General features: G+C 42.5%; 1 protein-coding gene and 1 gene segment (V, D, J or C); one reads left to right on the top strand and one right to left on the bottom strand.

Annotated features, from left to right (window-relative positions):
* The window catches only part of LOC309870877 (immunoglobulin kappa light chain-like), a 613,762-nt gene that overhangs the window by 161,126 nt on the left and 424,933 nt on the right, over window positions 1-27,703 (top strand).
* LOC309870876 (uncharacterized protein) overlaps window positions 1-27,703 on the bottom strand; it is a 166,039-nt gene that overhangs the window by 23,062 nt on the left and 115,274 nt on the right. The window contains exons 7-8 of the mRNA XM_082743449.1: window positions 16,921-17,050; window positions 16,375-16,714 (exon numbers count right to left, since the gene is read on the bottom strand). Coding sequence (XP_082599575.1) covers window positions 16,998-17,050 — 53 coding nt within the window. The 3' untranslated portion in view covers window positions 16,375-16,714; window positions 16,921-16,997. The remainder of the gene's footprint in view (window positions 1-16,374; window positions 16,715-16,920; window positions 17,051-27,703) is intronic.

Consider the following 27,703-nt stretch of genomic DNA (forward strand, 5'->3'; position numbering starts at 1 on the left):
TTTGTGCTGTCTGGCTTGAGAAAATGTATAGATTAAGTCCTACAGAATGTATAACAGCACCACACTCGCACTCATACAGTCTGGCCCCAGAATAAATGGATTCACATAAACAAAGCAGCAAGAGAACTGACCCAAGAGACACAAATGACACACTGGCTTCCATTTTTATGGATTCCCAAGGGGCATCCCCTGGCAAAGAGACAAAAGTGCAATGAAACCCACCTGTGTAAGTCCTAGCTAATTGAGGTGATGGTGCTCAAGATTAAAGATTCCTAGAGTCCTGTTTCCCACTTGGACCTCATGGAGGTTCTTCTTACATCCCTTACAGATGCTGATGATTTCTGCATGGTGTGTAGTGACCAACATTGATGAAGTCACTTTTATTGTTCAGGGTACAACAAAGTTCCTACATACAGAGGAAATAAAGACTCCTCTGAGGAATTAGGAACAGTCTTCAGTCTACAGGCACTAGAGAAAAATTTCAAAGCGTTTTCTGTCAAGAAAGAACTTTTAGTAGGTTTTGCATTTTTTAGGTATTTCAGGGCAAGAAATTATGAGATAAACAACCAAACACAAAAGAAGACTTTTAAAAGTTACTTGTTAAGTTTTGTATGAAATGTTAGTATTTTTGAAATCAGAGATTCTTAGGAATATATTTTACAAAATATTGTTTCAAAACTGATACACAGTAAATAAACATAACAGATGAATAATTTTCAGCCAAATTTCCACACACTGAGGTTTCACATAGGATAATGGGTAATGTCATTCTGATTTTTTTTTTTTTTAAGAATATTTGACACACAGTGTTAGGTAATGTAATTCTTTTTTATTTTTTTAAATTTTTAAAAAAGATTTTTTTAATTTATTTATTTGACAGAGAGAGAGAGAGCCCAAGTTGGCGGAGCAGTAGGCAGAGGGAGAGGGAGAAGCGGGCTCTCTGCGGACTAGGGAGCCTGATGTGGGACTGGATCCCAGGAACCTGTGATCATGACCTGAGCCAAAGGCAGCTACCTAACTGACTGATCCACCCAGCCACCCAGGTAATGTAATTTTAAATTTAACATGTGCAATGAATAGTTTTGAAACTCATATTAAGATTTTAATATTATCTTTTTTTTTTTTTTTTGCTTTTTCTCCTGATTTTTTTTTCATTTCCAGGGGCTAAACTTTCTGAATCATTCACCAGCAGGATTCATTAGAAGGGCTGGCATCTTCAAGAGTAAGATTCAGGATTGCATGGCTAGTACTCTAAGAAAATATCAAGAAAGAAAACACATGAAAGAGTAAATAAAATGACAGCTAGTAACATACGGGACATGGGCTATTAGTCCTAGTTCTAACTCAACCTATCGTCAGCACCCCAGTCCCTCCATAGAGTTTAGGGTTTACTTTCAGTACCATTTTTACATAATAATTCTTCCAACTATGGTAGGTACAAAATCGCACTCTAGGAGGATTTCCTAGAAGATATTCAGTCCGAGATTTGCTGTGTAATCTTGCCTGGACTTGCATGTGTTCAGTAACTCTTCAATTCAATATGACCTTGGATTTGAAATCCCTGAGATCTAACAGAACTACAAATTCTATTCCTTCCGTTTCTCCAGGATTTTGTTTGCCCGACAGTGGCTTGAGTTGTGAGGTAATTTGAGGTTGACACAGCACTGAGGTTGACACCAACACCTGACTAACACCTACATCAGGCTGATACACAGAGAAGCATCAAGTTATGTCCCAACTTTAATGAAGGATGGTTGGTAAACTGATGCCCCAAGCAGCTCTGACCCTGCACCCTCTTCCACAGTGACGGTGATTTACCGAAGACGCCAGAAAATGTCCATCGTAGGTATAGGTGACCTCAAATTATTAGAAGTTTTATCCTGTCCTTGCTATTCTCACCTACAGAATCTCATTGTGAACTACAGACTCAAAGCTGTGGATGCTGAACATAAAAGCCAGTGAGAGACACAACTTCTCACACAGAACTAACAAGGAACCAGACCCCTGACAAAAACTGGTTACACATGAAGAGGAAGCCTCTGTGTGGGAAGGGAAAACATTGTTTTCTGGGAAATGGGAAACACTGTTCATTCTGTCCATCCTCATGGGCAATGCTGAGTTAAGACATCTCTTTGTTCTGGGGTGTGTGTGTGTGTGTGTGCGTGTGCGTGTGCGCACGCGCTTGCACATGCGCGTGTACCTTATCTCATATATACCATATGGTGTGTATGTGTCTATCCATCTGTCTTGTCTATCTATCCATCTATCTGTCTCTCTGGGAAGAGAGAGAGTAGTATGACAGGATACACACCAGGTTGTAACAAATGGTTACCACAAACTTCATACTCACTGCCTGAGGCATAAAATTCTGTCTTCCCTCTTGTTCTCTTCTACAGGACTATGAGCTCTCCTCCTGTAAGTGAGAGATTCCTTTCTACCTGTCATATTGTTCTCACATGCATCTTCTCCAAGAGTAGATAACTCACGAGGGCTCTGAGTGAGTTTAATTCATTAATAAATCATTAATAAATGGTCTAAAACCATTAACCTGGAAACAGCAGATCCCAGGGACCCCAAAACCATCTCCAGTTCATCCTGGGATCTGGAGGTCGCCAGCCAATCACCTGGAGTGGGAGAGGGAGCTGTTTCCTCCTGGACATTAGCTGACAGGAATCCAAGCAGGATGGCCATTTGCCTGCCAAAAATGGACTCTGGACATGTGTGCCTGTATCTTCAGGGTCTCTGGAGCTTTCTCAGAAGGCAGGGCTATGAACACTGTGTCCTGACATAGATCCTGATTATCATGGGGATATCTTGCTTCCCACACAGGCAGTAAGGAACTTGTCTCTGTTTGTTTTCCTCCAAACACAGAAGAAGTTTTAAGTTACTGCTCTCCCAGGAGAGAGACCTGTACCCTGACTTTGGTGCTTTCCACTCTGCCACACCCACCACGGGATTTGCATATTATCTCCTGGGGAGGACCTTGCCTTGGAAAGCTGACATAAAGGTCAGCTCTGAGCTTGTGTTTACTTACTAGGACTCATCAGTTCAGCTTCTCAAAATGAGGTTCCCTTCTCAGCTCCTGGGGCTGCTGATGCTCTGGGTCCCAGGTAAGAGCAGAAGGAGGATGAAGAAGGAGATTGCGATGAGAAGGGGGAGCTGTCTGGGTGCTGTTAGTCCCTATGTGTGTTTTGTCCAGGGGTGAGATTGACCTAAAATAGGGGGACTTGGTTTTGAGATCAGTGGATACTATGAGGAAACTACAGGGAATGAGGAACAGTGCTTTAGTGAGATGCTGAAAAAAAATAGTGAGGTCACTCTGTGCCCTGCAGTTCTTGGGTTATCCATGGAGATTGGAAATATTTAGAGGAGGAATCAACTCACAATATATGATTTAGCCTATTATCAATGAAATTTAAAGTTATAAAAATGGCTTATAATGTTTCTCCACAACCTGTACTTATCTCTCATTATTTCAGGATCAGATGGCGAGGTCGTGATGACACAGACCCCACTCTCACTGTCCATCACCCCCGGAGAGTCAGCCTCCATCTCCTGCAGGGCCAGTCAGAGCCTTGTACACAGTAATGGAAACACCTATTTGAGTTGGTACCTGCAGAAGCCAGGCCAGTCGCCACAGCTCCTCATCTATAAGGTTTCCAACCGTTTCACTGGGGTCCCATACAGGTTCACTGGCAGCGGGTCAGGGACAGATTTCACCCTGAGAATCAGCAGGGTGGAGGCTGACGATGTGGGAGTTTATTACTGTCAGCAAGGTATACAGTATCCTCTCACAGTGGTTCAGGCCTGAACAAAAACCTCTTTTTGGCAGTCCCCACTGGGCACATGTGTTGCCTGAGTGGGGAGCAGGCACAGCAGAGGCTCTGAGCTGGCATCAGAGGCAGGTGCTGGGGAACTCAGGGCAGTAACATGCAGCTGAGTGCTCTGGACCGAGTCTGGGCCCCTTGGCAGCAACAGCCTCAGCGGGGCACAACCGGCTCTAGAAAGGACATGGTCACCTACCAGCTGAGCGGTGAGCTGCTACGGACAACCTCCCTGAACTCCTGAACTTCACCCTGACCCTCCTAGTCTGTGTATGGGTCAGGGATGGTGACTCAGCCTGAGCATCAGAAACCTGAGCCATTTCTGTGAAAACACAATTACATACATTTGGAGCTAAACATGTTTGCTATATTTTTATTAAGAGACTATTTGTCATCATTTGGAATTTATTACTTTTTATTTTCCCACATTATGAACACCTGCTTTCCCAATTAAAGTAATGGCTCTGTTACAGTGTTGTCTGGATATCATTCTATACACCCTATCCCGACAGGAAATACACGTGAGAAAAATTAGAAAAATTGTTTGGTGGTCAAACACCCAAATAGACTGTTGTAAATTCATAGCAAATATAAGCTCCTTCTTCTGTTGAGAAGTAGGTGGCATATACATACACATATTGAAATACCACTCAGCCAAAGGCATGATATCTTGTTATTTGCAACAACATGGATGAACCTACAAAGTATAAAGCTAAGGAAAACAATTCAGACTGAGAAAGACAAATATCATAGGCGTTCATTTATCAGGAGAATCTACAAACAAACAAATAAAAAAGCCACAAATGCAAACTGACCCATGAATAAAGAAAACATTGACATGATTAGTTAACATTGTACAAATGTACACTCAACTCACACCTCTCTTATGTACAGAACAGACCATTTCAATAAAGATCAACAATATTCGTGTCCCCTTTAGTCTTCTCTCCTCTCCATCTCTCAGGTGCATCAAACATCCACAGAGAAAAAGCAAACACATAAATAAACAATCAAGCCATCTCACATTCAAGTAGTAGAAGGATAGTTTACTGACAAAAACGCTGTAGGAATTCATGAGAACTCCTCAGGACAGAAGTTCCATCCCTCACAGGAGATACTTTGGGGTTGGAGATGCAAACTGCTACATAGAGTTAAGTTTATTAAAATGAGGGAATATGAGGTGGCCTGTGGATAAAGGGAACTGTTGTCTCACTTTCCCTGATTAGACTGGGGTGACTAGGACCCCTGCCCAAGGATTAGCATCAATGCAGGAATAACCTTCCCAGCTGACATGAGACATTGCTCCTATTTCTTCAAAGGACTCACATGAATCTCAGCTCTAGAAAATTTATTTACTTATTTTACTTATTCCAAAAGGTGCAAAGAAGAGAAATGACAATATTGGGAAGGAATTCAGATTATGTATATGGAGATCAAGGTTTTGAAATATCTAGATCTTTGAATCTCATAATGACCTGCTTCACATGGTTCAGAAATAACTTAAAAGTCAGAAGATCAACACATTCACAGATATATGTGAGCCGCCAGGAGCCAAAACTATTCCCTTAAGTTCATCGTCTCGGAGGTGAATATTTGCAGTTATTTAGAAAATATGACCCATTTCAGTCACAGGTCCCAAAAATCTACCCAACAGACTCCTGTTGGGGAAGCTCCCTTTTCTGGTGACAGAGAGAACTTCCATTTGGGCTCAGTCAGGACACAGGTCTGTTGTCCCTCAACCTCACCAAAGCATTATAAGTTAGTGCTGTTTGGCTTAAGCAAATGTATAGATCAAGTCCTAAAGAATGTATAACAGCATCACACTCCTCTTATACACATATACACCCTGACCCCAGAATAATGGGCTCACATAAACAAAGCAGTAAAAGAATCACCCCAAGGGACACAAATGACACACTGGCTTCCAGTTTTATGGATTGCAAAAGGACATCCCCTGGCAAAGAGACCGAAAAATGCAACAAAATCCACCTGCATAAGACCTTGCTCATTGAGGTTACAACAGTCAAGATTAGAGACTCCTAGAGTCTTAGTCCCCACCGGGACCTCATGCAGGTTCTTCTTATACCCCTTACAGATACCTATGATTTCTGTGTGGTGTGCAGTGACCAACAGTGATGAAGTCACTTTTATAGTCCAGGGTACAACAAAGTTCCTACATACACAGTAGATAAAGACTCCTCTTAGGAAAGAGCAACAGTCTTTCTTCAGTCTACAGGCAGCAGAGAAAAATTTCAAAACCTCCTCTGTCAAGAAAGAACTTTTAGAAGGTTTTGCATTTTTTAGGTATTTCAGGGTAAGAAATTATGAGATAAACAACCAAACACAGAAGGAGACTTTGCAGTTTTCATGTTAAGCTTTGTAGGAAATAGTAATATTTTTGAAGTTCAAGTATTCTTAGGTATACATTATATAAAACATAGTTTCAAAACTAATACACAGTAAATAAACATGATGGATGAATAATTTTCAGCCAGATTTCCACACATTGAGATTTTGCATATGATAATGGGTAATGTGATTCTGATTTTCTTTGGTATGTTTGACACACAGTGTTAGATATTGTGATTCTTAATTTAATATGTGTAATGAATAGTTTTCAAACTCAAGATTTATAATATTATCTTATATTTTCTTTTTTGGTTTTTTTTTTCCCTGATTTCTTTCATTTCCAGTGGCTTAACTTTCTGAATCATTCACCAGCAGGATTCATTAGGAGGGCCGGCATTTTCAAGAATAAGATTTAGGATTGCTTGGCTAGTACTCTAAGAAAAGATCAAGGGAGAAAACACATGGAAGAATAAATAAAATGACAGCTAGTAGCATAGGGGACATGGGCTCTTAGTCCTATCACAACTTGTCATCAGCACCCAAGTCCCTCCATAGAGTTCAGGGTTTACTAACACTACCATTGTTACATAATAATTCTTCCAACTATGGTACAAAATCGCACTCTAGGAGGATTTCCTAGAAGATATTCAGACCGAAATTTGTTGTGTAATCTTGCCTGGAGTTGCATGTATTCAGTAACTCTTCAATTCAGTATGACCTTGGATTTGAAATACCTGAGATCTAACAGAATTACAAATTCTATTCCTTCAGTTTCTCCAGGATTCCAAACAACTCAGGGTCTTTTTTCTATTGCATCAGAAAAAACCTTTTCAAAATTAAAAATTATCGAATATTATTTGAGGTCTTGTATTTGACAAAAGACAGTGTTATTTGCAATTATATATGGATACTGAGTTTGCTAAAAGTACAAATTTTGATGCCATAATAAATGAAACTTCAGAAAAAAGCAATCCAAAAAGATATTATACTCAGTCAAAATATCAATTAATAAAATCTTACCATCTATTATACATATTTATTGGATTACTTAAAATTATAATACACAAATATTATTCTTGCAAGTTCATCTGTCTGGAAGTTTATCTCAAGCTTATGGTAATATTTGCAAGTTTATTGCCAGTATTATTTTGACAGTTCTAACACAAGTATTATTTCTGCAAATATTAATTTGTCTCTATTTGCTCTAGCCCTGTGGGTCTGAGAACTTCAGCCCTGCTGGCCAACAGAGCCAGGTGGTCAAGGGGTGCCGGGGCACCAGAGCACAAGCTCTTTCCAGGGAGACGCCAGGGACCTGGAGCCGGGCAGAGAGAAAATGCAGAGTACAAACACAAGCTTCCCTGATTTCCAGGAGGAATGCCATCAGCCCATAGATGTGTTCTGTATTGGAAGACTAACTGTCAGCATTTAAGATATAAAAATAGGCTTCTTTGAGGATAAGACTGAGAGGTGGGTGGTTCTGACTGCTCTCTGTTTCTTTGTTTACTGTCGTCTTGGGGGATCTCCATGCACCGCCCCCAAGGCTTCCAGATGGACGCGTTTTGGGGCTGGTTTCTCAGGTGGAAGTTTTGCAAGTTGGGGCTCAAGAAGTTGGGTCCAAACCCTTTTCTCCTCAGGGAGAAGCTGGGAGTTACAAGATCCCTTCCAATGGTATATGGTTCTGTTAGAGGTGGAGTTTGTGGCAAGAATGTGCCCCAGCTTGTGCACATGTTTCAGCATGGGTATGACCTCTTTAACCCAATGTGTAAGAGTCCCTGGGCTAGTTTCTGGATGTCTCACAGTGGGAGTTGTCCCATGTGTAGCTGTAAGCTCCATGTGTCCATGGGAGGAGGTGAATTCAGAAGCCTCCTGGAATACCGACGCTGAACAAGAATTTCTTTTTCTTTCGATTCCTATGGAATATGTTTGGATCAAGGATTTAAAAATTGTTCTCTATTTTGTTTTAGCATCATTAACACATAGGGCGATCCTTTTTCAGTTGTACAACATAGTGATTCAACAAGTTTATGCATTATTATATGTCCACATCTGTCACCATACACTACTATTACGATACCATTGACTCGATTCCTTATGCTGTGAAAATATGAAATAAATAAATAAATAATTCTTCTTTCTGAACTTTCATTTTCCTGGAGAGCTAGTTGTCCAACATTGACTAGCACAATAATGGTGCAACGTAGGCTATCACTGTTTTTTTTTTTAAACGATTTTATTTATTTATTTGACATACAGAGATCACAAGTAGGCAGAGAGGAAGGCAGAGAGAGAGAGAGGAGGAAACAGGCTTCCTGCTGAGCAGAGAGCCTGATGTGGGGCTCGATCCCAGGACCCTGAGCCGAAGGCAGAGGCTTTAACCCACTGAGCCACCCAGGCGCCCCTGGCTATCACTGTTTTGTCATGGTTCTCTTTTTTCTATTTATACTACCACTTTATTTCTACCAAAAAAGCTTTTTAATCCTGATGAAGTCCCAATAGTTCATTTTTTGCCTTTGTTTCCCTGGCCTTTGGAGATACATCTAGCAAGAAGTTGCTGTGGCCCAGGTCTCAGAGGTTGCTGCCTGTGTTCTCCTCTAGGATTTTGATGATTTCCTGTCTCACATTGAGTTCTTTCATCCATTTTGCGTCTATTTTTGTGTACGGTCTAAGAAACTGATCCAGTTTCGTTCCTCTGCAAGAACATGTTCAATTTTCCCAACATCATTCGTTAAGGAGATTTTCATTTTTTCCTTTGGGTATTCTTCAATGCTTTGTCGAAGATTACTTGACCATAGAGTTGAAGGTCCATTTCTGGTTTCTCTATTCTGTTCCATGTGTCTATGTGTCTGTTTTTGTGCCAGTACCATACTGTCTTGATGATGACAGCTTTGTAATAGAACTTGAAGTCTGGAATTGTGATGCTGCCAGCTTTGCTTTTCTTTTACAACATTGCTTTGGCTATTGGGGGTCTTTTCTGGTTCCATTTAAATTTTATAATTATTCAAGAGGAAGATACAAATCAGCAGGGTGTGAGTGAGGAGGTCCTGGCTTATAAGTCTCTGCAGTCTTTCCATTTGTGTAAGATAGGTGGACATAGTAGAGGGAAGGTTCTCAGTGCTTTTGTGAGGTGTGTGTACATCTGGTCCTGGGCATTATTTATGGGTTCCTTTCCAGACAGGTTTAATTCAATCCTGTTAGCAATGAAAGCCTTACATGGCAGTGCAAAAAGTAACTTTGTTTTAAGAATGACCTAAGTTGGGGGTGGGCACCTGGGTGGTTCAGTCAGTTAAGTGTTTACTTTCAACTCAGGTCATGATCCTCCCAGAGTCCTAGGATCGAGCCCCATGACTATCTCTCTGCTCAGCGGAAAGCCTGCTACTCCCTCTGCCTGCCCTCTGCCTATTTGTGCTCTCTCTCTCTGTCAGATAAATAAATAAAAATCTTAAACAAACAAACAAAAACAAAACAAGAGTAATGCTCTGGAGAAATGGCATCACACCTGTACCTTTCCCTTCACAACCCAGGCTGCTGCCAAAACGGAGCCCACTGAGAACCGACTGGTTCCCCAGGCCCTGTTCCTCCTCTTCCCTCCGAAGGTCAAGCGTCTTCTACAGGCAGCCAAGCCCAGGCACTACAGAGGGCCACGGTGAGGTCTCCCAAACTCAGAAGCAGAGACCATGACCTTCAGGGTATCCCAGGAAGCATGCTGGGCCCACAGCTGGAGATTTTGTTGCTATCTCCAACACTGTGGGAGGGTGGCTGCCCCCTGCTGGCTACAGTAATGGGCTGCACCTTAGGTCTCCAGAGCCTCTGATAGTGAGACAGTGAAGAGTTCCCAACCACACCCAATTCCCAGGGTTTTGTGGTTGCAGAGGAAGAAGCAAATCAGCAGTGAGTGGGTGAGGGAGTCCTGGCTTAGAAGTTCCTGTGGTCCTTCCATCTGTAGAAGCTAGGCGGGCAGAGGAGAGGGAAGGTTCTCAGGGCTTTTGGGAGGTGGGTGGACCTCTAGACCAGGGCATCACTTACACGTCCCTGTCCAAACAGCTTAATTCAACCCCATTACCAAAGAAAGGGGCACTGTGGGAGGTGAGTTTCCTCTGTGGTAAGAATCTGCTGTACATAATTTCCATCAGCAAATCCCAGTACCCACAGGTGCACCTCCTCTTTCACTGGAGGCTGATGAACTGAGCCCTTGTCCATACATTAAGGTCTTTGTAAAGACCTCTGAACCTCCAAAACATAGGGAAACTAGAACTCCAGTGTGTGATCTGGAGCCTAGATATATGCAAGGGCCAGAAATGACAGGCCCTGGCTCCCTCTAGAGAAGAGAACCCACTCCACCCACCTAGAAAACTGAGCCAAAACATTTACCTTTCCCTCTCAACTGAGCACGACCAGACATTTAGCTCTCTACCCCAAGCTGATTTTAAAAGGATCCTACATTTTGAGGGGCTAGAATATATAATATATATTCCATTGATTTCCACTCTAATCTTTAATTTCCTTCATTCTAGCTACTTGGATTTTATTTACTCTTTATTTTCTAGGTTTCTAGGGAAGGAGCTTAGGCCATTCCTGAGATGGTTCTTTCTTAATTCAGGCATTTTTCAAAATACATGTCTAATATTCTTTGTTTATCAATTTATTACAAATTAAACACAAAGCCATGAGAAACATTGGCTATTTCTTCCATTGGGAAGCGACAGGAGAAATATGAGAAGCTAGAAGGGAAACATGGCATTTAAGGGTGGGTCTCATGCTATCCATGATCCATTAGCTGGGGACATTTTGTACTTGATGTCCTAGACACCGCAGACTCTTAGGAGAAAGAATTTGGAAACAAACAAACAAACAAACAAACAAACAAAAAGCCTTATGTAAGTACAGCAGTTGTAGCAGACAGACGGGGGAGGAGGGGGCATGACAACTACATGCCCTCCCATTCAGTGTGGGCAGAGCTTGTGAATTCCTCCTAGCCCACGCAATATTGCAGAGGGAAAGAGAATTGGCAGATGTAACTACCATCTCAAATCAGTTGATTCTGAGTTAATTAAAATGGAGATTATGCTGGGTGGACCTCACTAAATCAAGACGAAGCCCTTAAGGGAGGAACTAAGAGCTCTCTCTTGAGAATGGATTTCCCCTTGCTGCTATGATTAGTAAGGATCTCACATGTCAGGAACTTTGAGTGGCTTCTAGGACATTGGTGTGACCACCAGCCTGCAGCCACCAAAGTTCAGGACCTTTAGTCAGATAGTCACAAATTAAAGAATCCTTCCCACACCTTGAAATGACCTTGGAAACAGATTGTTCAAGCCTCTGGATGAGAAGAGAGTTTAGTTAACACATTGTTTCATCCTGGAAGACCCTAAGAAGAGAACCCACCTAAACCCTGCCCAGAAGCCTGACTCAGAAACTATGTGATGATCAACGTGTGTTTTATCCACTGAGATTGTGCTAACTTTTTGTGGGGCAATATAAAAGGAATAGGACAGTAAAATTTTTATGTGGTGACACCCTCTTACAAACATAGAAACTAATGGGAATCTGAGGACACTGACATGTTACAGGGCACTATTTGTCAGTTTCCCCAGCTCCCCCTGGGGAAGATATAGAAGCCCAAGGGAGGCCAAGGTAGGGGTGGAGACAGATATGAAAACTGACACTTCAATCTTTGTCACTGTGAACACTCAGGCTTCGGGAGTTCACTCTACCTGTGATGTTCTAGAAAGCAGAAAAAGAAGACAAGAGAAGACCTTGGCCAGATACGTGATGGGTATCATAGAAAAAGGGCATAAAAATCAGACAAGGAGAAAAGGACAAGTAAATATATCTAGGACAGAAGAGGTCATTTTTGAGAAAGACACAGAGATGGAGAAACCGGAATCAAAGGAGCACAGACAACTACATTCAGTTCTTAGTTTCTGAACAGCATGGAGGGGTGACTATCTGAGCCCCATAGTCATATGATCATTAAATTATAAAACAGGTTCTGTGGAAAACACAAACACACAGACACATGTCAGTTTGAGACCTTCTTCTCTCATAGTCTGACCCTTTTACCCAAACCGCCCAGAGACCCTGGGTCATGAGCAGGGACACCCTGAGGGATGGAGCCTCACTGAGCAGCCAACTAGGGAGGGTTTTGTTTACACCCAGAGCACTGTGGGATGACTGTCCTTGCTCTGCTGGCAGTAATAACTGGCAGCATCACCATCCTCCATGAGATCAATCATAAAACTGATCTCAGTGCCAGACCCACCATTTCTCCGAGTGCCCTCCTCTCACCTGGAGCAGGATCCATAGCAGGGGAGCCCCGGACACCATCTCAGAGAGCTGGACCAGAGGCTGCTACCCCAGGGCCCAAACCAGCTGCCTTTAAGGATGCTGAGAGCAGCCTGTGGTTTTGTCTAATGACACAACATGCAAAATTGCTCAGAAGAGCTTGAAGTTGTGCGCAAAGGGGATATCTGCTCACAGAACACCCTGTGGGACTTTGGGTTGCCAGAAATTTCCATTTATAGCTCAAGCATGTCCCAAGGGATTTGGAGAACAGTTTCTTAAATCTTTGCCTTCTAGTCTGAGATGCCACGTGGGACAGTGCCCTGGGCTCTCTTACTATGAGGATACAGGTTATTTCAGAAACACTCATAATCCCTAGAATTACCACAATAATGTATTTCAAGTTGTGATATTGTCTGGAACAGAAAGCCATGAGATTATAAAAGAGTGAACCGGGGTGGCCTGGTTCTGATAGGGAGAGGAAGTCGTCCCCACTGAGTAAAGTCCTTCAAATGAAGTCCTGACATGTCCTCAGAACCTGGAAAGGGTGAGAGGGCTGAGCATGGAACCTTGGTGAAGGCTGGGAACAGACACTAATCAAGGAACTTGCCTTGGTGTGGAGAAGACCAGGACTGTATCTGCACAGTCCTGGAAACCAATGTCATTCCCCCTCGAAGCCCTCCCAGACAGAGCGGTCACTCCTGCTCAGAGTGGAGAACCCCTGTGCCCAACTTCACCTTCACCCTGCCTCTAACATTGATGTGTCATGTGCAGGCACCATAACAAAGCCTGGAAGACAAAACCATGTGAATTCCAGGTCCCAGGACAAGAGCACATCCTATATCAGCTCAACACATTCTCATGAACTAATTCTTCATCTTCTACAAAATGCCCTCCCGAGTGGCTCCCAGTGACTTTTCCCAGACAGGAGCAGGCTGAGCCACATGTGATTTACCATCGCCTAACGGATCATTCTAGTTGCTTGTCATCTGTTGGGGGGAGGGCCAGGCAAGGGCAGGCAGCTCAGGAGAGTGACTGGTGGCAGCAGCACCAGGTACCAACATGACCTTGGACACTGCCAGTTCTGCCTTTATCCTCCACGGGGATTTGCATCAACCTCCCACCCCTATGGCCTCCACTACAGGCCTGATGTTGCTCACTGGGTCTTTTCCATGGAGAGGGTATGAGCAGCCTTGGGACGGCAAGAGGCAGCCTGATGGTGCCAGATCCTCAGGCTCTTGCTCTTACGGTCCAGGTGAAAGAAGGTCCCCAAGTTGAGAGTTCCCTCAGGGGTAAATGTCGTGCTCCTGAGAAGAGTGGTATTGGGAGGGGACAGGAAATGAATGCCACCAACTTCACAGGCTTGTTTAGGGCCTGGCCTCACCTTGGGAGGCCCACTCTGGCTTTAACAGAAACACAGCATCTCCTCATCAGCCCAGTGCGCCTATGATGGCAGCTTCCGGTGAGCACATGACACTCTCCCAAGCTGCCAGGTCCCTAGCCATTACCCAGGAGAGAGTCTCCATCAGCTGCAAGGCCAGTGAGAGCCCCCTCCACATGGCCAGGAAGCACTGCTTAGCCTGCACCAGCACGGACAGAAGGCCCTCACTTACTGCCCTTCCATCTCAGTTAATGGTGTGCCTGCCTGTTCAGAGGCAGCAGTTCTAGGACAGACTTGACTCCTACCATCCACAGCCTGCAAGCTAATGACAATATGGCTGACTTCGGTCCTAGAACATCAGGATGTACCGTCATAATGACAGGACCCCACATCAGACTTCAGCCCTCTCTGAGTCTTATGCTAGTCATGACAGCCCTAGTCTGGCCCTCTCCACTCAGGTCCTTATGATGTTTCCCATCACCTCCAACAGCCGTCCCTACGCAGAACATCTTATCTGCTGGAAGTTTGTAGTCACCATATGCTGTGCATTCCTATTTCCTGACTTTGCCACTCAAATTTTAATCCAGAAAAAACATCTCACAAAGGAGAAAACACTAGATCTCAGTCTATCCTTGTGCTGGAACCAATGCACATCATTTTTTTCCCAACATATTTTTAACATTAAAAGAGAAGACTTCTAGTGCAAAACCAGGAGCAAGAGCAGGTTCCTTTTGTCACTAGAAAATGTTTTAAATTTGGAAAGAACAGCAAATCAGGTTTAAGAGGGAGGCAAACAAAAAATATGGAAGACAGGAGAGATAAAGGACTCACTACCTGAACACATTCTCCCCCGATGCTCCCCACAAAACCACTGAGATGCGCAGTAGCCCACATCTCTTCTAAAAGTGACCTGAGCTTCTTTGTTTCCCCAACAGCCTGCTCACTGAGCTTTGATCACCCTGTTCAGCTACTTCTAGAGACTTCTAGTTCTGCCTAGAAACTGGAAGTTTGTTTAAAATCAAGATAGGTAGACTACGCCACTCTAATATCACTCCTTATTGCAGACAAACACCAGCCCCATGGTTTCTCCTGGTTTCTGGAATATTTTAGCACCCGCCTCATACAGCCTCTCATAGCCTGTCACAATTTTGGTGGTTTCACTGTGTTCAGTATATGACCCTTCCATTGTTTGGCTGACCCTTCTCCAATTGTCTCTTCCCCACCCAATCTTGATCAGTCACACTCATGGCCATGCCTTAGGTGCGCCATCAGAAAATCATAACAAATTCTCCATCATTACAATGCTGAGCATCTCAGGGGAACCTAGGTGGCTCAGTCGGTTGAGGCTCTACTTCAGCTCAGGCCATGGTCCTGCGGTCCTGGACCTGAATACCCAAGGGATGACTTTAAAGAAAAAGGTGACAAGTGGTGAAAAAGGGTGCTGAGGCACAGTATCCCGTGTTCCTAAAGTTACAGGGTTAAAACGAGTGAGGGAATCAGAACACCTGTGTGGCTCAGTCTTTTGAGCATCTGACTCTTGGTTTTGGCTCAGGTCATAATCTCAGGAGTGTGAGATGGAACAGGCATCAGGTCCCCACTCAACAGGGTGTCTGTCTGAAAGTCTCACCATCTCCCATGGCCCTTCCCAACCAGCAATAAATAGATAGATAAAATCTTAAAAAAAAAAAAAAAAAGAATGAGAGAATTGCCTTTGTAAGAATGAGTAAGCCTGGGAGAAACGGAGAAGAGAGAGAAGGGAGGTAGGAAAGGAGCTGGAGCTGAAATGAATATGCAGGACACTGCCCAGGAAGGCTGGGAAACAGGGCCCATGGAAGGAAAAAGCGAGAGGGACACTACCTTCCACGTGGGAGATTCTGAATAGGAGAGCTCAAAGGTTTCATCCTGGGAAGGTTCCGAGTGGGAAGGTGTTGGACGGTGTAGAAAAGGGAATGAGGAGATAGAAGAGAAATGTCCCAGAGCCCAGAGGAGAAGTAAGGGAGAACTGATCTGCCAGGTAGAAAGTTCATGGCCCTTTGTCAGAGGCTAAGGACAGACTTTCCTGGCTCACCTCTTTCATGGGACCCTGGGAAACATGAAGCTTTCTGAAGCACAAAAACTCCTAACAGCATCTCTAAGACATCTTCACAGCATTTGTCACCCTAACGTCCCACAGAAAGAGATGCTTGAATGCCTCAGTCCGTTAAATGTCTGTCTTCAACTCAGGTCATGATCCCAGCATCCTAGAATTGAGTCCTGCATTGGACTCCCTGCTCAGTGGGGAGCCTGCTTCTCCCTCTGCCTCCTGCTTCCCCTGCTTGTGCTCTCTCTCTCTCTCACTCTGGCAAATTAATAAATAAAATCTTTTTTAAAAAAGGAGTGGGGGATGCAGGAAAAGTCTGACCCCGTCATTTTCCACTGGGCCTTACAGCTCTACAAGGAGTTAAGTCAGGAGAAGTGACTTCTCAGGCAGATAGTGGAACACACATGTTCAGGGCTAAACAAAGAGGAAGCAGCTGCTGCAGCAAAGCCTCACTGACCCACAGCCCCAGGGAGCAGGTTTGTGTTCGAGGCTGAAGCACTGTGGGAGGAAAGTTATTATACTGCTGGCAATAATAGTTTCCCACATCTTCAGCCTGGAGGTTGCTGATGGTGAGGGTGAAGTCTGTCCCAGACCCACTGCCGCTGAACCGGTCTGGGATGCCCGTGTCCCTGCTGGATGCAGCATAGATGAGGCGCCTGGGAGCCTGCCCAGGTTTCTGCTGGTACCAGGCTACACTGCTATAAACACCCTGACTGGCTCTGCAGTTCATGGTGACCCGCTGACCTGGAGACACAGCCAGCGAGCCTGGAGACTGAGTCATCGTGATGTCCCCATGGGCACCTGCAATCAGAAAAATGGTGATACAGACACACTTTATCCCAGTCACACTGAAATATGTCATTGCAAACTTGCTTCCTAATGGTACCACATGGCAGTACATCGTTGGGTCTATTTTGGAAATAAAGAGTGTTTCTCATTAATTTTCTTAAAGAGTTGTTTAAAATGACACTACTCCAGAAGGATTATGGCATATTTCAGCTTCTCACCTGAGACCCACAGCAACAAGCAGAGGAGGACCTGCCTCTGTGACACCATCTTGCTCCCCCTGCCTGCCTGACACAGCTCACCTCACACAGCAGAAGCCCCTTTTATACAGCCTGAGCCTCTGGTCTGGGCCTACAGGGGCTTATGCAAAGCAGTCAGGGGGAACAGAAGCAAATCTCATAAGCAGTGGGTTGTGAAAGTACCCAGTGGAAATGTAAGGAACCAAAAATAACTTCAAAATAGAGTTGTATGACAGGAACACACAAAAGAAAACATAGAAGCTCTGAGAACAACTTAGTTCTAAAATGACAAACTGCTACAAGATCAAATGAAGAGCTTCCATTTTCAATTTAAAAATGTCTTTAAATGGATTCAGTGTCCAGAAATGATGAGCTTCACTGTTCATATCAATAACCCTGGTAAAATAGCAAAATATGTTGGGAAACAAATAATGGTAGACAGGGAGGGGCAAAAGAATTGGAAGGCACAAAAAGAAAGTGGAGAACTTTGGGTCCAACTTTTTATAAAACCTCTGACTGGAAAACAGCAAGCTCTGAAGCCATTTTTCTCCTGCAGATGGGTAAGGATGAGGCAAATACTTGATCTTGGTCCTAGGCTGTGCAAGGACCAGAGAGCTTAGAGATGGAAGACAGGCCCAGAATTTCCTCACTCAGGGAGACATGTGGGACCCTCATTGGACCTAGGGGAAGACTGAATCTTGAATTTTCATTATTCTATCTTTACAGCTCAATATTTCAGTTCAATATTTCTGTTTTGTGTCGAATTAACCAATGAGTGAAATCTAGGTGCTTTCAAGAAAATTCAGCTCCCTCCAGGGGTTTAAGAAGTCTGCGGAGTGCTGCATGGGCACCATATAAATGTCCCTGCACCTGTTTCTCGTCCTGCTGTTCCTTTTTAAACAGAGGGAAGGGGGCAGGAGTGGGATTCCCTTAAGACGCCGAGTATGCAGTCCTGGTGAGGAGGGCAGAGGGTGTGGAGGCTTCAAGAGCACTGCAAGTCCAACCACAACACTTCTGCCATCTTTCCTCTAAATGGGGCAGATGCCTGAGTATTCCTCTGTCAGGTGGCACCCTGGTTGTTCCATGGGTCCCCGTGACTGCTGCACCTCTTCGTGACATGAGCCATTTCCTAAACACAGATAGAGTCTGTATCAGGCAGACCCTACCTGGTGATCCACACCTCACTCTCACAATGTGTAGATTTGCCCATCATTCCGCCCCTCAATTTGCCTCTGATGATGGTTAATTTTATATGTCAACTTAAGTAGGCTAGGGCGCCCAGTGGAGCAGTCAATGCCCATTGAGATGTTGCTGTCAAGGTATTTTTTAGTGTGATGAACAACTACATCAGTAGCTCTTATCACAACACAGAGTCCCCGCTCATGCTGAACAAAAGATTCACCACAGCCCTATTTTGGCTCAAAAAGGAAAGAAAACTTTATTATTATTATTATAGAAAAACCAATAGAAACAGAAGACAAAATGAATCTACACATACAGGAAGGAAATAGTAGGCAGGAAATGAGTATAAGGCCACTTTACGTCATATCAGGTACTTACAACACCCCACCTCACCAGCTGGGGAAGCCCCGTAGAGACAGCCAGGCTGGAGTCCCAACTGAGAGGCCTGGGTGGAGCGTTCTCCCCTCAGGGGACACTTCCAGTGGATCATCCCCACAAGGGCCATATTTATAGGGCAAATAATAGGGTTTGAAATTAAACATTTGTTCACCTATGTGCAGTTTGGAGCAAGCTGCTTGCCCAAATTGTCATTTTCTGTATATTCCAGGAGCCCCAAGCTATGTGCATCTGCCTCCCCTTCCAGATCCCATTCTGGGGGGCCAGCCCTGCCTGGAGAAAGAGGGGATGGGAGACAAGGCTGTAGCTTTTGGTGTCCAGAACAAAAGAGCCATAATCCTGATGAACATAGAGGCAAAAATCCTCCACAAAATATTAGCAAACCAAATTCAACAATACGTTAAAAGGATCATATACCATGATCAAGAAGGATTTATTCCAGAGATGCAAGAATGGTTCAATATCCCTAAATCAATCAGCATGACATGTCACATTAACAAAATTAAGGGTAAAAATCATAAGATTTTTCTCAACAGATGCGGAAAGACTATTTGATAAAATTCAATATGTATTGACAAAAACAACAACCACCACCACAACAAGAAATACCAAGTATTATAGAGGATAAGAGAAAGAGGATATGGAGAGGATAAGGAGAAATACCCTCAGGTATTGTTGCTGGGGATGAAAATTGGTGCAGTCATTATGGAAAACAGTATGGAGTTTCCTCAGAAACTTAAAAATAGAACCACCCTATGACCCAGCTATTCCACTTCTGGGTATTTGAAAATATATATGCACCACTGGGTGGTCCATTGCAGCATTATTAAAACAGCCACGATATGGAAACAACCTAATGTTCACTGATGGATAAATAGATAAAGAAGATGTGTTATACATGTGTACGCACACAATGAAATACTACTCAGCCATGAAAGGGAAGGGAATCTTGCCATTTGGGACAACATGGATGAAACTTGAAAGTAACATGCTAAGCGAAATAAGGAAGACAGAGAAAGATATTATGTATAATATCACTTCCATATGGAATCTTAAAAACCCAAATACATAGAAACAGAGAATAGATTGGTGGTTGCCAGGGATTGGGTGGTGAGATACAGAGAGAAGATGTTGATCACAGGGTACAAACTTCTATATATAAAATAATTTCTGGGGCTGCCTGGGAGTCTCAGTGGGTTAAAGCCCCTGCCTTCAGCTCAGGTCATGATCTCAGGGTCCTGGGATCAAGTCCCACATCGGGCTCTCTGCTAGTCAGGGAGCCTGCTTCCTCCACCCTGTCTCTCTCTCTCTCTGCTTGCCTTTCTGCCTACTTAGGATCTCTCTCTGTCAAACAAATAAAATCTTAAGAAAAAAAAAAAAAACAATAATAATGGTCGGATGGTCTCTTATACAGCATGGAGACTGTAGTTAACAGTATTATATTGTACTTGAAGGTTATTAAGAAACTAGACCTTCAATGTTCACACCACAAAAAAGTAAATAAGTAAAGCAAGAAGGATAATTATGTGAAGTGAAGGTTGCATTAACTATCCTTATGTTGGTAACCATTTCACAATATAAACATAGATCAAATTATCACATTGTGTAAAACTTAGACTTGCAAAATATTACATGTCAATTATATCTAGAAAAAAAATGCTGATGTCATTTCCATCTGGCCCCCATGGTTTCTGAATAGAAATCCTCCGTCATTCAAGGTGTTTTCCTCTCTGGGTAAGTGTGGTTTTTCTCTTTCAGCCTATGATATGTTTCCCTTTTCCTTTAGTGCTCAGAAATTTTAGTACGATGTGTCTGGACACATATTTCTTCAGAATTATGCTGTTGGGGGTCTGCTAAATGTGAAAATTTTTCAGCAATCATTTGTTCAAAATAGTTTTTGTCTCCATTCTTTCTTCCCCTTTTCTAGGATTCCATCGGCACAAATGTTGGATCTTTTTTTGGCCCCATGTATCCCGGATACTGTGGGGTTTTGTTGTTGTTGGTTTTGAATTGAGGCTTTTGTTTTGTTTTGTTTTTATCTTTGTTTCTCTTTTTGGTTTAGGCTGGGTAATTTCTTGCCTCTGATCTTTCCTCCTTTATCCTTCCACTTTCCTCCTTCCAGAGCCTTCCTTGCCAGGCACCCCCTAGGACATCCTTGTCCTTATTTCAGGCGACTTCCCCAGCCACATTAAGTCAAAGACCATTTGGACTCTTTGAGCATCTGCTAACCAAACATCTTATTTCATTGCAGGATAGTATGGGAGCTGTCCAGGTTAACTTACATCAACATATCATGTAAACCTGATCAGAACCTGGAATCCTTTCTCTGTTATTAGCTGGTTGGCAGGCCCTGTGTCTTCAATCAGATGTGGTAAGAAACAAAGACAGGAAAGCTATTACAATGCAGTAAAAGTTTTTATTATACGCATAGTCCCCTGGAAACAGAACACACAGCATGCCACCCAGCGACACAGGTAGTACCGAGGTGAAAAGAGCATACAGAAAGAAGTTATGCTGGCCTGTATTTTTTTACTGCATATTTCATGAGAAGTAATGGAAAAGAAAAGTCAACAAGCTACTTAGACATAAGATTGGAGAGTTTGAAAATTTCAGCAGGCTGCAGACTATAGCTGTGTCCCTTGTCCTCTACCCAGGGGGGCTTTGGGTAGAGGGAAATGTCACAAATAGCTGGTCTCATTGAAAGGAACAGAGAAAGGATTGGGGCTCAGGATTGTCTGGTTTGCATATCAAATGTATGCCCTTGGGCAAGTCTTTTACTGCCTCTGGGAATTAGCTAATTTTGGGAGAGGCAGTCCCTTCCTGGCTGGAGCAGCAAGAATGCAGAAATAAGAAAATGCATTAAGGAGGGAGGAGTCAAGATGGCGGAGAAGTAGCAGACTGAGGCTACATCAGGTAGCAGGAGATCAGCTAGATATCTTATCTAAACATTGCAAACACCTACAAATCCAATGGGAGATAGAAGAGAAGAAGAACAGCAACTCTAGAAACAGAAAATAACCACTTTCTGAAAGGTAGGACTTGCAGAGAAGTGAATCCAAAGCGATGGAAAGATAGAACACAGCAGGAGGGGCCAGCTCCCAGGAAGTGGCAAAGCAACGAAGCAGAAAATCAGGACTTTTAAAAGTCTGTTCTGCTGAGGGACATCGCTCCAAAGGCTAAACAGGGGTGAAACCCACATGGGTTCAGCGTGGCCCCAGGTCCCGCAGAGTCAGAGAAGGATCTGGGGTGTCTGAGTGTCCAAGAGCTTGTAGGTATTAGAACGGGGAAGCTCGCTACAGAGACAGAGCTGAGGAGTGAGCTCTCAGCTCGGGGTTACCTTGAACCGGCTGCAGCCTGGGTGAGCTCAGAGCGTGACCAGAGGCCGGGCGCTATTCTCTGAGGGCGCACTGAGTGGGGCCCCAAGCTCTCAGCTCCTCTGGGCGGGAGACTGGGAGGCCGCCATTTTCATTCCTGTCCTCTGGAACTCTACGGAAAGCGTTCAGGGAACAAAAGCTCCCGAAAGTGAACCCCAGTGGATATCTCAGCCTGGCCTCTGGTAAGGGTGGTTAATTCCACCTGGGACAAAGACACTTGAGAATCACTACAACAGGCCCCTCCCCCAGAAGATCAATAAGAAATCCAGCCAGGACCAAGTTCACCTACCAAGGAGTGCAGGTTCAATACCAAGGAGAGCAGCAGAATTCCAGAGGAGGAGAAAGCAAAGCAATGAACTCATGGCTTTCTTCCCATGATTCATTAGTCTTACAGTTGACTTAATTTTTTTTTCAATTTTTTTTTCTTCTTCTGCTAATTTTTTTTAACTTTAACCCTTTTATTTTTAACATTTTGAAACTAGTTTATCATATATATATTTTTTCTTTTTTATATTTTCTCTTTATTCGTTTTCTTTTTTTAATTGTTTTTTTTTTTTTTTCTGAACCTCTTTTCATCACCTTTCTCCACCCCTTGATTTGGGGTCTCTTCTGATTTGGTTAAAGCATATTTTCCTGGGGTCTTTACCACCCTTTTAGTATTTTACTTGCTCCTTCATATACTCTTAACTCGGCAAAATGACAAGGCAGAAAAATTCACCACACACACAAAAAAATATATAGAACAAGAGGCAGTACCAAAGGCTAAGGACCTAATCAATAAAGACATTGGTAATATGTCAGATATAGAGTTCAGAATGACGATTCTCAAGGTTCTAGCAGGCTCAAAAAAGGCATGGAAGATATTAGAGAAACCCTCTTGGGAGATATAAAAGCCCTTTCTGGAGAAATAAAAGAACTAAAATCTAAACAAGTTGAAATCAAAAAAGCTATTAATGAGGTACAATCCAAAATGGAGGCTCTCACTGCTAGGATAAATGAGGCAGAGGAAAGAACTAATGATATAGAAGACCAAATGACAGAGAATAAAGAAGCTGAGCAAAAGAGGGACAAACAGCTACTGGACCATAAGGGAAGAATTCAAGAGATAAGTGACACCATAAGACGAAACAACATTAGAATAGTTGGGATTCCAGAAGAAGAAGAAAGAGAGAGGAGAGCAGAAGGTATATTGGAGAGAATTATTGGAGTGAATTTCCCTAATATGGCAAAGGGAACAAGCATCAAAATCCAGGAGGTGCAGAGAACCCCACTCAAAATCAACAAGAATAGGTCGCACACTCCATCACCTAATACTAAAATTTACAAATCTTAGTGACAAAGAGAAAATCCTTAAAGTGGCCCAGGACAAGAAGTCTATAACATACAATGGTAAAAATATTGGGTTGGCAGCAGACTTATCCACAGAGACCTGGCAGGTTGGAAAGAACTGGCATTATATATTCAGAGCATTAAATGAGAAAAACATGCAGCCAAGAATACTATATCCAGCTAGGCTATCATAGAAAATAGAAGGAGAGATAAAAAGAGATAAAAAGCTTCCAGGACAAACAAAAACTGAAAGAATTTGCAAACACCAAACAAACTCTACAGGAAATATTAAAAGGGGTCCTCTAAGCAAAGAGAGAGCCTAAAAGTAGTAGATCAGAAAGGAACAGAGACAATATACAGTAACAGTCACCTTACAGGCAATACAATGGCACTAAATTCATATCTCTCAATAATTACTCTGAATGTTAATGGGCTAAATGCCCCCAATCAAAAGGCAAAGGGTATCAGAATGGATAAAAAAACAAAACCCATCTATATGTTGCCTACAAGAAACTCATTTCAGACCCGAAGACACTTCCAGATTTAAGGTGAGGGGGTGGAAAACAATTTACCATGCTAATGGACATCAGAAGAAAGCAGGGGTGGCAATCCTTATATCAGATCAATTAGACTTTAAGCCAAAGACTATATAGTAATAGATGAGGAAGGACATTATATCATCATTATATCATACTCAAAGGATCTGTCCGTCAAGAAGTTCTAACCATTTTAAATATCTATGTCCCTAACATGGGAGCAGCCAACTATATAAACCAATTAATAACAAAATCAAAGAGACACATCAACAATAATACAATAATAATAGGGGACTTTAACACTCCCCTCACTGAAATGGACAGATCATCCAAACAAAAGATCAACAAGAAAATAAAGGCCTTAAATGACACACTAGACTAGATAGACATCACAGATATATTCAGAACATTTCATCCCAAAGCAACAGAATACACATTCTTCTCTGCTGCACATGGAACATTTTCCAGAATAGATCACATCCTGGGTCCTAAATCAGGTCTCAACCGGTATCAAAAGATTGGGATCATTCCTTGCATAGTCTCAGACCACAATGCTCTGAAGCTAGAACTCAATCACAATAGGAAATTTGGAAAGAAGCCAAATACAGGGAGACTAAACAGAATCCTTCCAAAGAATGAATGGGTCAACCAGGAAATTAAAGAAGAATTGAAAAAATTCATGGAAACAAATGATAATGAAAACACAATGGTTCAAAATTTGTGGGACACAGCAAAGGCAGTCCTGAGAGGAAAATATATAGCGGTACAAGCCTTTCAACAAGAAAGGTCTCAAGTACACAACCTAACCCTACACTTAAAGGAACTGGAGGAAGAACAAGAAAGAAACCCTAAACCCAGCAGGAGAAGAGAAATAATAAAGATCAGAGCAGAAATCAATGAAATAGAAACCAAAAAAAAAAAAAAACCACAATAGAACAAATCAATGAAACTAGGAGCTGGCTCTTTGAAAGCTCCTGCATTGGAAGAACAAATATTGTGAAAATGTCTATGCTACCTAAAGCAATCTACATATTTAATGCAATTCCTATCAAAATACCATCCATTTTTTTCAAAGAAATGGAACAAATAACCCTAAAATTTATATGGAATGAGAAAAGACCTCGAATATCCAAAGGAATATTGAAAAAGAAAGCCAAAGTTGGTGGCATCACAATTCTGGACTTCAAATTCTACTACAAAGATGTCACAATCAAGACAGTATGGTACTGGCACAAAAACAGGCACATAGTTCAATGGAACAGAATAGAGAGCCCAGAAATAGACCCTCAACTCTATGGCCAACTAATCTTCGACAAAGCAGGAAAGAATGTCCAATGGAAAAAAGACAGCCTCTTCAATAAATGGTATTGGGAAAATTGGACAGCCATATGCAGAAAAATGTAATTGAACCATTTCTTTACACCACACACAAAAATTGACTCAAAATGGATAAAGGACCTCAATATGAGAAAGGAATCCATCAAAATCCTTGAGGAGAACACAGGCAGCAACCTCTTCGACCTCTGCCGCAGCAACATCTTCCTAGGAACAACGCAAAAGGCAAGGGAAGCAAGGGGAAAAATGAACTATTGGGATTTCATCAAGATCAAAAGCTTTTGCACAGCAAAGGAAACAGTTAACAAAATCAAAAGACAACTGACAGAATGGGAGAAGATATTTGCAAACGACATATCAGATAAAGGACTAGTGTCCAGAATCTATAAAGAACTTAGCAAACTCAACACCCAAAGAACAAATAATCCAATCAAGAAATGGGCAGAGGACATGAACAGACATTTCTGCAAAGAAGACATCCAGATGGCCAACAGACACATGAAAAAGTGCTCCATATCACTCGGCATCAGGGAAATACAAATCAAAACCACAATGCGATATCACCTCACACCAGTCAGAATGGCTAAAATCAACAAGTGAGGAAATGACAGATGCTAGCGAGGATGCGGAGAAAGGGGAACCCTCCTACACTGTTGGTGGGAATGCAAGCTGGTGCAACCACTCTGGAAAACAGCATGGAGGTTCCTCAAAATGTTGAAAATAGAACTGCCCTATGACCCAGCAATTGCACTACTGGGTATTTACCCTAAAGATACAAACGTAGTGATCCAAAGGGGCACATGCACCCGAATGTTTATAGCAGCAATGTCCACAATAGCCAAACTATGGAAAGAACCTAGATGTCCATCAACAGATGAATGGATCAAGAAGATGTGGTATATATACACAATGGAATACTATGCAGCCATGAAAAGAAATGAAATCTTGCCATTTGCGACAACATGGATGGAACTAGAGCGTGTCATGCTTAGCGAAATAAGTCAAGCAGAGAAAGACAACTATCATATGATCTCCCTGATATGAGGAAGTGGTGATGCAGCATGAGGGCTTAAGTGGGTAGGAGAAGAATAAATGAAACAAGATGGGATTGGGAGGGAGACAAACCATAAGTGACTCTTAATCTCACAAAACAAACTGATGGTTGCTGGGGGGAGGGGGTTTGGGATAAGGGGGTGGGATTATGGACATTGGGGAGGGTATGTGCTTTGGTGAGTGCTGTGAAGTGTGTAAACCTGGTGATTCACAGACCTGTACCCCTGGGGATAAAAATATATGTTTATAAAAAAAATAAAAAATTTAAAATGAAAAAAAAAAGGGCTAGTGTCCAAAATCTATAAAGAACTTAGCAAGCTCAACACCCAAAGAAGAAATAATTTAATCAAAAATTGGGCAGAAGACATGAACAGACATTTCTGCAAAGAAGACATCCAGATGGCCAACAGACACATGAAAAAGTGCTCCACATCACTCGGCACCAGGGAAATACAAATCAAAACCACAATGAAATATCACCTCACACCAGTCAGAATGGCTAAAATTAACAAGTCAGGAAATGACAGATGCTGGTGAGGATGCGGAGAAAGGGGAACCCTCCTACACTGTTGGTGGGAATGCAAGCTGGTGCAACCACTCTGGAAAACAGCTTGGAGCTTTCTCAAAATGTTGAAAATAGAACTACCCTACGACCCAGCAATTGCACTACTGGGTATTTACCCTAAAGATACAAACGCAGTGATCCGAAGGGGCACGTGCACCCAAATGTTTATAGCAGCAATGTCTACAATAGCCAAACTATGGAAAGAAGCTAGATGTCCATCAACAGATGAATGGATAAAGAAGATGTGGTATATATACACAATGGAATACTATGCAACCATAAAAAGAAATGAAATCTTGCCTTTTGCGACAATGTGGATGGAACTAGAGGGTATCATGCTTAGCAAAATAAGTCAGTTGGAGTAAGCCAACTATCATATGATCTCCCTGATATGAGGAAGTGGAGATGCATCACGGGGGGCTAAGGGAGTCGAAGAATGAATGAAACAAGATGGGATTGGGAGGGAGACAAACCATAAGTGACTCTTAATCTCACAAAACAAACTGAGGGTTGCTGGGGGGAAGGGATTTGGGAGAGGGGGGTGGGGTTATGGACATTGGGGAGGGTGTGGGCTATGGTGAGTGCTGGTGATTCACAGACTTGTACCCCTGGGGATAAAAATACATTATATGTTTATAAAAAATTAAAAATAAAAAAATAAAGATAAAAAATAGTATTAAAATATTACCTTCAAAAAAATTTGTTTGGTGGTCAAGCACCCAAATAGACTGTTGTAAATTCATAGCAAATATAAGCTACGAATTCTGTAAATAGGTGGCATATACATATATATATATTGAAATACTACTTAGCCTAGAAAATGACATCTTGTTATTTGCAACAACATGGATGGACCTAAAAAGTATAATGCTAAGCAAAACAAGTCAGACAGAGAAATCAAATACCATATGTCTTCATTTTTATGTAGAATCTACAAACAAAACAAATAAAAAACCCACAAACACGAACTGACCCATGAATAAAGAGAACATTGG

Source organism: Mustela nivalis, assembly GCF_964662115.1.
Source record: "Mustela nivalis genome assembly, chromosome: 8".
NCBI classification, from domain to species: domain Eukaryota; kingdom Metazoa; phylum Chordata; class Mammalia; order Carnivora; family Mustelidae; genus Mustela; species Mustela nivalis.